General features: G+C 38.5%; 1 protein-coding gene across 2 annotated transcripts; it reads right to left on the bottom strand.

Moving 5' to 3' along the window:
- Positions 1-222: 222 nt before the first annotated feature.
- LOC113782826 (brefeldin A-inhibited guanine nucleotide-exchange protein 1) lies at positions 223-13,439 on the bottom strand. Of its 2 annotated transcripts, XM_027328755.1 has the most exons (11): positions 12,028-13,439; positions 10,081-10,398; positions 7,842-8,169; positions 7,243-7,665; positions 5,533-5,822; positions 4,926-5,199; positions 4,186-4,688; positions 3,725-4,046; positions 2,834-3,194; positions 1,976-2,658; positions 223-1,016 (listed from the first exon to the last, which is right to left on the bottom strand). In XM_027328755.1, the coding sequence occupies exons 1-11, from the start codon at positions 13,089-13,091 to the stop codon at positions 408-410; spliced, it is 5,175 nt and encodes a 1,724-aa protein (XP_027184556.1). In that variant the 5' UTR covers positions 13,092-13,439; the 3' UTR covers positions 223-407. The 2 variants fall into 2 exon arrangements, with proteins under 2 accessions (XP_027184556.1, XP_027184557.1); XM_027328756.1 differs by lacking the exon at positions 12,028-13,439 and having other exon boundaries at positions 7,842-8,179; positions 10,081-10,204.
- Between the last annotated feature and the right edge of the window lie 308 nt (positions 13,440-13,747).

The following is a 13,747-nucleotide window of genomic DNA, read 5'->3' as shown; positions in this document are numbered from 1 at the left end:
TATATCAAATCACAAATTAATGCTTCATTTAAAAAAAATCATTCCTAATAATCTCCTATCTAACACCCACCGTTTTCAAATTACCAATGCCATCAGTATGATTTCCCTATACTTTTTTGTTATTTACACTCTCACTATCATTTTTATTATATAATATTTATTTATTACATTATATAATATAACAAATGGTAAAAGTGCAAATAACAAAATATGGACATTTGCCTTTGACTTCCCTAGAATAGTCTTTGCATTTCCGAATAATTCATCAATAGAGTATCAACCTGAACCTGAGCCCTGCTCATACACTAGCAAAATTTTATCCACAACCATTTTCAGCAACTAGACTTGCTCGTAATACTTGACCAGTTACACAAGGTCGAAGGTGTGCTGTACACTGTATTCTAATTTCAACATGTTATTATTAATGGTCCGATACATGACTCAAAAATGCTACTCAATACCTTCTGGACTTCTCCTGAACTATGCTCACTCCGGACAAAATTTACCAATATCGGGAACAACCGAGGGATGTACTTCCTAAAACAATCCCGTTCCAAACCACTTAAAATTCGAAACACAGACAAAACTAGCGGAGTCCTGGCTGCCAACTCTTCTTTCTTGGCTGAACCCAATGGAAGATTCCACTGATGCACTGGCGCATTTGCTGCTTTACTCTGAACAGATTCTCCAGCACACTCCAAATATATCTGTAGAATTTTCTCACATACAGCCAGAAGTTCCTGTTCCATGTTTTTTTCTCCATACAAAGATGGATTACAGGCAAGCAAATCAGACAAAAAATTTAGGTAATTCTGGTAGGACTCGTTCTCAAAGTGAACCATGGGTGGATCTGAGACCTCAAGGATAGAACACACCCTCTGCAGCTTAAGCTGCAGGACTTTGTTGGAGTTCAGTTGATGGGCATGAGTTGCAACGGAAGAAAATACTTCAATGAGAATGATCATGGAATCAGCAGATAAAGGTTGTGAATGCAACTTATAGAGATCACTTGCCACCTGAGGAAGGAGGGTCAAAAGGAACAGTTAAGGGAACCTTCGGTGATTGGCGTCAATGTAACAAGCACGCAAGTATTATTATGAAGAAAGAAGTTGTTACTTATAATGTCTAAGCATAAGTCCCCTGAATAACCAATTGGTTAACTTCATCTGCTATGTCAAAAGCTAGCTAAAGATGGAAGAGAATAATCCCAACTGCCAAAGATCAAACTTATCACAAGGGGCAAAAAGAAAATAGGCTGGCATCCTATAGCAAGAGTCAAGGATTGCCCAGCCAACAACATTTTCAGCTGCAGCTTGACATCTCATGAAAGAGCAAAAGAAAAAAACTATACACCCTCACCTAACTCCAGAAACATGCACAGAGAATCAGAATGCACACTTTACATTCACATAAAGAACAAAATAACTGGAATCCAGACCCTAAGTAAAGTTGAAAGAATAATACAATGAGTACAAACAGTCAGATTTGGCCAAGACACAAGAAGAAACGCATTAAATAATGAAAGGAGAAAAAAGGCAGTGAAAGAGATGAAAGAAATCTAATTTCCTCTCCTACAATTTCCAAAATAACAAAGACATATACAGCAAATGCTCCAAAAATCCTAACTCTCACCTCAATCTCTCCTCTCTCCATAATTGCAAACACTGATTAATGAACCCAATCTTTTTCCTATGAAATCTCCAGGCTTAAAGGTAAAACTCCAAGAAGCAAATAACAGCAGCTTTTCTTCCACCCATCCACAAGGAAGAGATATATAAACAAGTAAACTAGTCTAGGCATCTCCAAAACATGCAATCTGACTATAGGAAGGAGTGAGAAGGATCCTTTTGGCTACAGTTTTTTTTTTTTTCCCATTGGATAGTCAATCACCTTGGGTATAGGAAAATTATGTTTTATGAAAAGGAATTAATGAATGAACTTGCACCACTCACGCAGAGAGAGAAAGAGAGAGAACCTGTATGATGAGCAACTGTGCAGTTATATGACTCTTTATCCTAGAAACAACATATGTTGAGGTTTGCAGATTGTCATCTTCAGACTCATCATTTATCAAGCCAAGGCTAGATGATGTTTCTATGTCAGCATAGTCTTCAGCCAGATCAGGGACCTTTATGCTGTCCATGGTACTAAGCAATTTTAGAAATCCAGGAAGACTGGAAGAAGCAGCCTCTTTCAAAGCCGAAAGGACATCTCGCCACTCTTCTTCTGTAAGTCTGGCTCTTAATTCACTGACCAACCGTCTCAATGTAGCAACACCGGTTCTTGCAGGCCCTTGGACAGGACTCATAATAAATGCAGCCAGTATTGATACTACACTCTTCAATTCTGACCTGACGACAACAAAGAAACTGACAAAAAGGTCTACCAGATATTCAGCTGCCAATGCAGAAGTTTCTGTGTCCCATGTGCTTCCATCAAGTAGTAAGGATTTAGAACTAGGAGAAGACTTGTCATCTTTCACGCGTGTTTTTTGCTTATCATGTTGGGAACTAAATATTGGAAATATAACAGAAGTGAAAAGACTTAGCCAAAATACTCGTGAAAAGAGACTCCCATGGTCTTTCAGAATATTGAAGAGAACTTCCAGTGCACTTTTCCTGATAGCAGATCTAGGATCTGAAGTCAGTTCTGATAAACCTGACAATTCATCAATAAGCAGGAAAAAGTTAGAATTTTTAAGAGGCAGGATACCACAACAAAAGTATATCTTTTAAGATATCATTAACAAGAATAGGTAAATCGTAGACTTAATCCGAGGACACCAAAAATAAAAAATCACTCATTCTTGGAACTAAGAAGGGGGAAAAAACACCTGATAGCAAAGGAAGCCAGAAAAATGCGTGATCATCTTTATCTGTGAATATACGTCCAACTGAATCATTATCATCTCTAACTACCATGGATGAAGCATCTTCTGTCCTTTCATCATTGCAAACAAGTCCTCCATCTGCTAGTTTGACAGCACAAAATCGAAGAAAAGCAATGGCATTGAGGCTAACATCACTGTTAAATCTACTGTTTGTGAAGGTGATGAGGCATTTAACACAATCAGTAAAAGTCAGTGTCTCAGTCTCAGTTATGTACGAAAAATATTCTCGAACAATCTTTTCCATGGTTTCAAAGGCCAGCAAGACTATATTTTTTCTTTCATCAGCTGCAGCAGTAGTAAAAACCTGCAAAAAACATAAGCATTCACATGAGAGAGGACATTTCAGAGGGTCATAGGAGCAACTTTACAAATACTTTAGCAGTAGGCAGATGCTCAGAAGTACACATTTTAACTAAGTATTGTTCGATATTGATACGTAAAGATGCCACAACTTCCAGTATAGGACACAAGAACATGACCACATCACATTGGTGAACACCAAGAAACTAAGGCATCAGCAAGACAGACATCTTTATAGGTCTTTCAGCATCAAAATGCTGGAATGAGCTAACAACTAATTATCCTCCAGTCAAACATCAGATACTCAGTTGACAGCTAACTGTATCTGATGCATGGTTAAAATATTTCTTGATAAACAATACAAAATATTATGTATATACCTATCCACAAATTTCAGGAAAGCGAGCTTCCTAGACATAAGGAGATTTCAACTTTAGAATCATATACATTCACTTCAATGAGCTACATGTCTTGAATTTCCAGCCTTCTGTGCATTAACAATAAGATTTTGATTCATTTGATGGCCAAACTTACCATAAAAACGCTTTTCCAACCAGATTTGACATTGCTGACACGGCTGAGTACCATCTGTGAAATACACCGAACTATCAACTCCCTAATTTCTGCAGAGCTGCTCCTCTGCATGACAATCACAAATGGTTTCAAAAATTCATTCTGGAAATTATAATTTGCCAGTTCCTCTCGCTCCAAAAATTTCATTGAAAGCTGTCGCAACGAGTCCATGACGAATATTGCAACAGAGAGATTTTCAGACAAACCAACTGATACAAAAAAATCAGACAGAACAGTCCAAATGCGAGACCAGACTAGTCTGATCCGATTCATGTTATAGTGCCTGCAAAATAAACAAATGGGATGCCCAAATTATTCATTCTTTAATTCAAAAAAGGAAGACTTTTAGATTGCTCTTGCATCACGTGATGCTCCTGTGAAAATTTTGGCACTAAAGGATAATGTAGAGTATAGGTTCTTACGCAACTTCAACAATTTTAGTAAGACTGAATACACGAGGATCTGTTGGAGATTGCAACTCTGACATGGAAACTTTGCAAAGTGCCCTCACAAATGCCACTATAGCCTCACTATTTAACCTTTGGCTATGAGCAAAAATATGGTTTAACTCAAAATTCCCGATCTGATCAAGCAGATTCAAGTTGGCAATGAAGTTATTGATCTGTTCCGAGGTTACCAACCCTGGCGAATTGGCTACTAAACTGGTACTGTCATAGGAACCCCCACGAACAACAGCTACCACAGCAGGGTTCTGGAGATTGCCTTTTTTCTTCAGAGATGGAAAACCTGCAGACTTCAATGCCTTTTCATCAGTTTCAGCATTTGCTGTAGTTAAAAATGAGGCATCAGAAGGTGCGCCTTCCCCCAAGAGCTGCAAGTGCTCAAAACGAGATAGGCATGTTAAGATATGCTCCCAAGATTCTTGAAGATAATTACCATCTTCAATGGCAATTGATACTATTGCCTGCAAGAGCAATATGCCAAAATCACATTTGTGGATAAGTTATCTTGCAAGTCAATCACAAGGAGGAAGGGAAAAGCCTCTCTCTATGAATGATCATGTTAAGAATGTATATCGCTCCCAGGTGATCATTTCTGAGTAGCTAGGATAGAAGATATTAACCACACTTGAGAAAACAAATCTGCCCTTAAAGTGCATTAGGCTAGTTAGCAAGGCAGACAGAAGTCAAAGGAAAATTACCTTAACAGCATCAACATTCTTCTGCTTCATATCTGCGGCGCAGTGAAGGTAAGTAAACTTAGCCACAGTGGTAACAAAAGCATCTCTTTGGGTTTGCATACCCATTACAGCAGTGACATGCACGGCATGTCGGAAGCCCAGCAAGCATTGAGAAGTCGCTTCCTTGTCATCACTCTGGTCTAGAGTTACACTGAATGCAGCAATCATTGGACCCCAACATACTTCAACCATAAACCTTAATATTGCTGGATCTGAAACAGCGTAATATGTGGACCTGCAATTGGAAAAAAAAAAACATTTTCAAAATGCTGAACTTTAATCCCCTAGAAAACAAATCTGTAGCAAAATTATGCAAACAGAATCTCCAAGTGTCAACCAATAAACCAATTCCAAACATTTTCAGGAACAACAGAAGTATTTGACAAAAAATAAATAAAGTTAATAAAGTCTACTATAAGATATAGTTCAAAAGATATCCCAACTTAAAATACCCCAATCGTAAACAACTCATTTGCCTCCCTCTACTCCCTTCTCCCACTGATCAGCATCATCCAATATGAATTTTTAAAAATATATGCGCATGCAAGCATATAGAATGTTTTCTTACTCTGATTTTCCAGATTTTGCCTTGAACTGCTCTTGGATGTGCCTTATAAGATATCCATTTGCACCCATTGGTTTTTCTTCAGTCTGCTTCCAAACTAGATTTAGAATGCTTTCTAATCCTAGCAGTCTATTCAGGCCATTCCCCTGTTTGCTTTGTGGCACAGAAGAATCTGCATTCATCTTGATCTCATTCTTTACAATTTGATCATACAGCTTGCCCAAATATTCTTCCGGTAAATCCTTTCCACCATCGATCCCTCGGTTATTCCGGATGAAATCAGCCTTTGTCATCTTCACAAACAAATGAGATGCAAAATGGTTATTAGTACTAAAGAGAAACCGATTTTATGTCACGGTTAAAAGAGAGAGAGAGAGAGACTTGGAAAGTTCACTCCTTGAACGTCAGAAAATCCATGTTAAATTACTTCACTTCAGATGTTATACAAAATGTTAGCATGCAATCAGGCTTAAAGTTTGCAATCTACAAGTTGGAGTTCCAATTGCATTACTTTTCTAATAGATAAGTGGAATAACACGTTAAAGAGATTTCAAAAGATAAATTTTTAACATGCAATGTTGGGCATATGCATGTTTTAAGAATGAATTGTCTGTCCAAATTTTGAAGAATGATGAACAAGTAAAGAAAAAGGGGGTAGGATTTGTTGAATAGATAACAAGTAAACCACTGACTAATTTTGTGAACCAATAAGGTTTCTGAAGTCATGCACTCAACACTTTTTTAATTCTTCATAGGTTAGAGTTAATTACAAACTGGATGCCATAGCATACAACAATCACTTCTAATCTCTTTTTCAATTTTCAAGTGAAAAGTAAAGGACGGGTCTGTCCAATCCGCCCAGTAAACCAACAAGCTCCACAAAGGTAATATCTAAAGAAGTCCTAATCTCTTTTTCTTTTTTCTGGATATTTTCCATATCAAGACTAAAGTACATGCAATTCTCAAGCCCTCCATTTTCATCCTTGTCATGATATTCTTGACTTCTTCGTCAGGTATCCCAGATCTGAATGGGATTTTATTTTTGGGAGCAAATGGATATAGTCAATTTGTGACTTACCAAGGACAAAATTGATAAAATAAGGGTAGGGTAAGCTGCAAGTCTTTGTACAGTAGAATAAGATCAAATAAATCAAACTCATCATTGATAGGGTGCGATACAAGTTTCAAGCTATAGGTACAAGGTTTGCCACCAGACTGATGACATTCAGAATATGTAAGGTCAAACAAATATCCTATTATCTTTCTTTGAACGTTTTACATTTTACAACCAGAAAACTCGTCTGCAATTTCAAACATTGACCCTTAGGCAGCAATCACAATCCAGCCAACTTAATATTTACTGTAGATTTATCAGACTTAATTGAATAAGAATCCAAGTTAAAACCTTTAAAAGAGTTATGGAGGAAAATTAAACCCGAGGTTACATTCTATTTTCTTTGTTGCAATGTTCAACTTTTTGCTCTCTTCTAATTTCTGTATATCATTGTATTCCTTAAAATCAGGATACTTAGACTTGGGTACAGTTTCGGATAGAGTAAGGTAAAGATTAAAAAGCAAAAATGAAAAAGACAGTTTTAGATGTTTTTGCCTTTACCATACCAATGCTCACTCGCTATTCTTTTTCCTATTCTATAGAAAGGTATTTACATAATCACATTACAAGTGGAACAATAGCTGATTTAGTAAGCTCACCTTATCTTTTACCATGGTATTGTGGGCATCAGTATTAAGCATTATGACAGAATAAGCAAGAACATAAGCTGTATCTGCACTGGTAAATGAATTGGGGCTGCATTTACAATAGCGTTCAGCAAATTTCTCCATGATGCGGTCAATCTTCTGTGCTTCACCAGGTAACCGAAATCCTCGTAAGAAAAATCTGATAGCTTCACCAAAATCCATTCCTTCCAAGTTAAAGGAATCTACATATGCATGCATGACTTTTAGCGGAAAATCCTCTCTTTCACCCAAATAGTCACCAATCATAGTTTCATTTAGTCCAGAAGTATTCTTCAAGAAAGAAGCCACTGCTTCTGGAGAACTGCCAACCTTTTTTGTGCTTAATAAGAATTCAATCCCCTTGGAAGGTTTTCTATTGAACAGTGAAACACCTTTCTGCATTTAATTGACTCAAATAGTCAAGACAGGAATTAAACATCATAAAGATAGAGGAAACTGAAAGATGTTGAGGAATTATAAGGTTGAAGGTCATGACAAGCCCTTACTGTAATGCAGTTATAGTCTTGTGCGAAAAATTACACCATTGCATCCTAAGTAAAACATTAGCTAACCTGAATCTCTAGCTTATAAGCTCGACGCTGCTCCAGGGTAGCAGCATCAGAGAATTCAGAATTTACTTCAGAATGAAGCTCATTGTCAGCAAGATTTACTTCTTCACTAACAGTCGCAGAATTCTCGCTCAAAATTTCATTCTCAGACATCGATGAATTTAATTCTCCTACTTTGAGCTGCTGATCCATCCATAATCCCATTGACTTGATTATTCTGACCAAGCATTTTACAGATTCAAGACGAAATGTAATATCTTGAACTGGAGACAAAGTGGTAGTAGAACCAGGAGGTGGACCTAGTGCCGTTTTTAGAAGGCCATTAACAGTCCTGCAAGTATCTGATGGAATTAAAAATGTTTAAACCAGAACAAAATAAGAAAACAATCAGAGAGCAATAGCACACAGAAAGGCGATTGTTGCTAGCATAGGAAGATATGTTCTTACAGTTTGATTCTTCAAGCCAACTCATTGTTTGCCTTAACTCCAAATGTCCGAGTTTAACACCCAGTTTTTTCACTCCTTTTTCTTCCCACCCCTTTCCCCCCCAAAAAAAAAGCCTAAACAAAGAATAGACAATAAACAACCACAAATGTCTAAACAAAGAATAGACAATAAACAACCATTCACATTATAAATAAAGAAGCAATCTGCCAGACATCCAAATCCTTCAGCTACTCCATTTAGCTCAAGGAGAGCTACTTACTGTACCCACCAGTCTTTCAGCCCCCCCCCCCCGGGTCCCCTAAAAGACCAAGAAATAATGAAATAAAATTGACCAAATCCATCCAAGACCTTACTACTTCCCAGATCCCCAACCTTAGTCCACCATTGAAGATTTTAAGTTCCTCAATATTAAGAATCCTAGAGTTCCATAGTCATGTGCACCTATTAATTAAAAAAAAAAACCATCATCCTCTTAGTGCTACTGAATCTGCCACTAGCTAAAAAGGGCTAGCTTTAAGCTATAGGCTAAAATTTAGAAGGCCTAGCAAAAATAAACCCATTAATACTCATGAATGTAATTCCCACCAACAACTACCATCAACCCACAAAACTTCATTGCCAGCTGATCATTGAGCACCTTCAGTGCTCTCAATGGACGTCGGCCAGTAAGAAAGACTACAGGACTCTTGCAAGGTTCTAGTGTATTGATAGGGATGCTGCATGGTCAAGTAACAAAAAGTGATCGAGCTTTGGTGGTGGTTTGTAAAAGTTTGCAATCACAATGGAAGGTGCAGAAAACTGAGGCTTCTAAGGCTTGACTGGCATCTCTTAGGCTTTCTAACTAGTTCTAGTTTCCTAACTTTGTATCATCTTTTAGATAGTTGGCAGATAGGTGATATTTAGAGGAAGATGGCCCATTAAATCTTTATCTTTCACTCTCTTTTTGACTATTTAATTCAAAAATCCATCTACCAGATTACTGACCACAATAATATGCACCAATAAGCACCTAAAAATGGTTAATTGAGCCGATGACAATATAGTGGAATGTGGTCCTCCTAATGAGATGATCCAAATTTTCAGAACATTAAGCTAAAAGTTTGCTTCCGACATCCAAAGCTTCAATTATAAGACTTATAAATCCCATTAATAAAAATTTTCCAAGTGGAATTTCAACCACATTCAAAAAAAATTCGGTAAAGCACCAATTTGATGAAAGATTGAACTAGCACTTGGCCCACTTGGCCTGCAGTAAGTAGAGTAACCACATTGAACTAACTCAGCTATAGCTGCCCTAGGACACTGGTCATTTAACATAACCTTGTTACCATCCCTTCCCCACCCAACCACCCCCGGGGAAAAAATATCGGTAGAAATGAAGTAAAAGAACCAGAAATAAACTCATGGAAGTGTTTCCAATGATTCACCACACTACACACAATATTGCAGATAAAAATTTAAAACAAAAAAAAAACACATAATAGAGCATTATTTGAATTGTTATTTGGAATAATTACTGTAAAACTTTTATGATGTGATATATATGAGGTAAAAAGGTAATTGGGAATACAAAAAGGTGATTGGAAAATATGTTTATGATGCAAGATAAATAATATTTGGGAAAACTTGGCTACCCGAACACACCCAGTGATGTTACTACCCAAAAACATCATTGAATTGGAAGACAAATACTCCACAGGACATCATCAGACCCTATGATGACTGAACCATTAATTGAAATCCCGGAAAAGAATAAAAGGAAGAAACTTCCAATTCAAACAGACATGCTTTGTACCTTTCAAAAATATTTGGGGCATCCAAATCACAATCATAATTGACAAAGATATCAACAATAAGCTGCGAATCCTGAGAAATCCTCTCCAGCAAACTCAGGATGGTCATCTTTTGCAAGAAACTGGGTTGAAGTACATTCTCCAGCACACGAAGGATGAACATGGGAAAAAAAATTCCAATTTCTGATTTTAGCCCTGATCTAAATTTTGACAGTAAACTCTGAAATATAGAACAAAGAAGTTGGAATATCGTCATAACTGATAAAGCACTGTTCTTCAACAGTGATAAGCATAAATATTGCTTTATAGCATTGAGGAATCTGCAATTAAAGTAAAAGGAAAAGGAACGTGTTAGCTTTTCCAAACTCAAAAATGTATTGAAACAATCAAATGAAGAAATGCCAAAAAATTAACAGGCATTATGGAATTGGGATGAATTGAGCATGGTCAAGTTTGCAATATTGAGCTCAAAATCGTTCAAAAATGCACACACTTGAATGATGTGAGCTAGATCAAGTTTTCACAAATGGTGCTCGAGTTTAATGCAAATATCCAATATGGAGCACTCAGTATGAACTCGAGTATAATCAAGCCAAACTCAAACTTGATATTATCATCAAAGAAAGATTATCACCCAAATCAAATATCCACCTAAAAACAAAAGCTTCCATAACTCCTCCAAAAGGAAAACCAAAAGATGGCATTGTTCAACCAATTTACCTAAACCCTGAAATCATTAGATCCAATCCATCCACATTATTTTTGAATCTCATATGCAGTATTGTGATTTTGAGATGTTGCATACCATACGAAAAGCTGCAGCAATAGGATTTTAGTAGCTGTAAAAATAAATACGTAACAAACAAAAACCTGTTTCTCCCAATGGAAAAGCAGCAGCAAGACAGACACACAGACAGAGAGAGAGGAAGGGTACTACCAATTAATGAAAAGTTAATTCTATTGCTTTTCTTCTTTTTTCACTTGCTTGCTACTTGACCTAAGATTAATACAGTGTAAAATGGATTTTCCAAAATTAGGGCGCTTCATAGGTTTAAAAATTTTGGCCATAAAGCCTACAACTCACGTTGATACCTATACATACAAAGGAACACAAACTCATCAACCAACAGCTAAAATTGAGTTGCTTGAGAACCACTACAGCTAGGCCTAAGTTGACCACAGCCAAACTGCTCACAAGCAGCTCAAGTTAACCTATCCCCAGCTAGGATATGAAAAAAGTCAAAGTCTATTTCTAACTTTTCTTTCCCTATATTTGCTGCGTTTAAGCTTATTAAGTCTTATAAACAACACCAAACTCCATTATGCATTCCAAATTAAGATAGACCACATGACGCAGCCACAAGTATAAGACAATAGCATTCTTCATTCTATAGTTTACTATTATCTTTAGAAAACATAACTTCTGCCCGTTGTAATGATGCTTCATAAATAACACACATGGAATGAAGGAACAATTTTGGACAGGAGAAAGGATGCAATTTGATCTTTGAACGGCCAAAAAATAATCTCGAAAGGTTACCAAATTTCCAAAATTTTATGTTGAATTTTTAAAACCATAAAGCCATTGCGGGAAAATATAATCTCAAAAAGTTCTCTTTTGTGAAGCAATACACTGTAACACATACTAAGTGGGCCATAAACCTTAACCCTTTTGCCTTTGGCACCCTGCACTAGATCTCTTACCCCATGACCAGTATATTATTGGACAAAAAAAAACTCAAGATGCTTTCAAGCAACTTAAGGTTGGAAGTACAACGAAGGGATGTGGATCATTGAGGAAAACCTAATTGAAATCTAGAGACTGAGATTCGAATAATAATAATAATAATAAAGAATTCCAAGGGAACACTTAAAAGCAAGAATGTGTGTGCATAAAGGGACGGAGACTTATAAGAAAGGCATCATGGTAAATAGGCAAGGATACTTACCTCTCATTTGTGCGCCAAACAGGACCAGCATTGTCCATGATGACTTTTAGGAGCTCCAACGATAATATTTTGCCTCTCAAAAGAATTTGATCATCCTGATGCTCCTGTGATGAGAACTTCATGGATAGTTTGCAAATGTTCTTGTAAAGCATAAATCCGTCCTCCGTGATCTTACTGTAACCATTAAAATCATAATCCGGTTGCTGCCCACTGGCAGATTCAGACTCAGACTCAAATTCAGATTTCTTCTCTACAGGGGACGGAATCCCATGTAGCATGGGAGGCGGAGGAAGAACTTCTTTAGCTTCCACAACGTCAGTAATGAAATTCTGAGCAAACTGGATGGAGCTCCCTTCATTCAAATTGCGATCGGTGAACTCCAAGAGTTGGGCTACAGAAACCGTCCTAAAAGAGGGGAGGATCGCAGAATTGTGCTCGACCCTGGAGAAAATAATGACCATCATCTGAGCAAGAACAGACTTGGCACAGATCTGATTGGTGCCGTTGAAGCCGCCCAAATACACATTGTAGCAGGATCTGACGATGTGCACAAGGCAATTGCCCCTGATGAGGACGCAGGGGGAGCGGACAGCGGAAAGGAGAAGCCTGAGCACGGCGAGCTCGACGGCCTCGTCGCCAAGAGAAGTGCACTTGCAGGCGGAATCAATGAGGCGGAAGATGAGGGAGGTGGCAGCGGCGTCATCGGTGGTGGCGATCTCGCAGCGGATGAATCCAGAGGAAAACAGCCTGGAAACGCAGTCGAGTGCGGGCTCGACAACCTTGGGGGCCCCAGTGTCGAGGGCCAAAATGAGGGGTTTGAGGACGAAATCGGCGTCTTGGGGGGAAGAAATGCCGTAGAGAGGGGTGCAGGAAGCGGGATCAGAGGACGAATCGGAGAGGGATTCGAGCTTGTCGAGAGCGGATTTGCAAGCGGAGACCAGCTGGGAGTGTTTCCGCCAGGCGACGTTCTTGATGATCTTGTCCAAGGAGGGGCCCAGCACGCGGCCACAGCGGGAAGGGCCACCCAGGGTTTGAGTTTGCGGTATCGCTGAAGAAGTTGACATTAAGGAGGAGTAAAATCAGTCGAGCTTGGAACAACTTACCGTGTGTTGTCAGCTATTTAGAAAAGGGGAGGAAGGCCTGCAAATAGCAATCTGGGATTTTCATTTGCTCTCCCCTGACGATGAAGCTATGCTAGTAAGGAACGCTGGTACGACAACTAGTAACCAGGAGAACCAAGCAGAAATCCAGCAGAAGAGCCCCCCCTGAAGCATTGATCCATTGCAGAGGTTGTCGGTCAGGTGGAGAAGAACCAAAAACCTCTCACCTCATCATCCTCAAAAGTCAAGAACGAACGCGATGACTGTCACATTCTCATTCTCTCGATTTTGGTCCTCACTTCACTACTTCCCCTCTCTCTCTCTCTCTCTTTCTCTTTTTTTTTTTTTTGGGTCCGTCAGCAGCGCAATGGAACGAGGCAACGCATTCTTCTCCCACGCCTAATGCCGCTTGCCGCATACATGGAAGCTGGCTAAGTATTGTTTTCTCTCACTCGTGGTTTGTTGGCTTATGGAGGTGATACGGGTACGTTTCGATGGTGTGTTATTTGGAAGTTTGTATTTGATAGACTAGGTGGGTTTCCCGCGCAACGCGCGGGCGCTGGGTAGGTTTTTGGTTTGTGAACGTTTGGTCAAACGTTTTGAATGGAATAAATTGGATT

The sequence above is a fragment of the Coffea eugenioides genome, chromosome 9 (genome assembly GCF_003713205.1).
Source record: "Coffea eugenioides isolate CCC68of chromosome 9, Ceug_1.0, whole genome shotgun sequence".
Lineage (NCBI taxonomy): Eukaryota > Viridiplantae > Streptophyta > Magnoliopsida > Gentianales > Rubiaceae > Coffea > Coffea eugenioides.
Note: the sequence above shows the minus strand (reverse complement) of the source record. Positions and strands in the feature narration are given on the sequence as shown.

Bases quoted from the DNA above. Each gene is read 5' to 3' on its own strand.
- LOC113782826 (XM_027328755.1), bottom strand. From the start codon at position 13,091: ATGTCAACTTCTTCAGCGATACCGCAAACTCAAACCCTGGGTGGCCCT. The intron at 10,399-12,027 runs GTAAGTATCCTT...CTTTAATTGCAG, and splicing joins GTTTGGCGCACAAATGAGAG to ATTCCTCAATGCTATAAAGC. The intron at 4,689-4,925 runs GTAATTTTCCTT...TTGCTCTTGCAG, and splicing joins AGAATGTTGATGCTGTTAAG to GCAATAGTATCAATTGCCAT.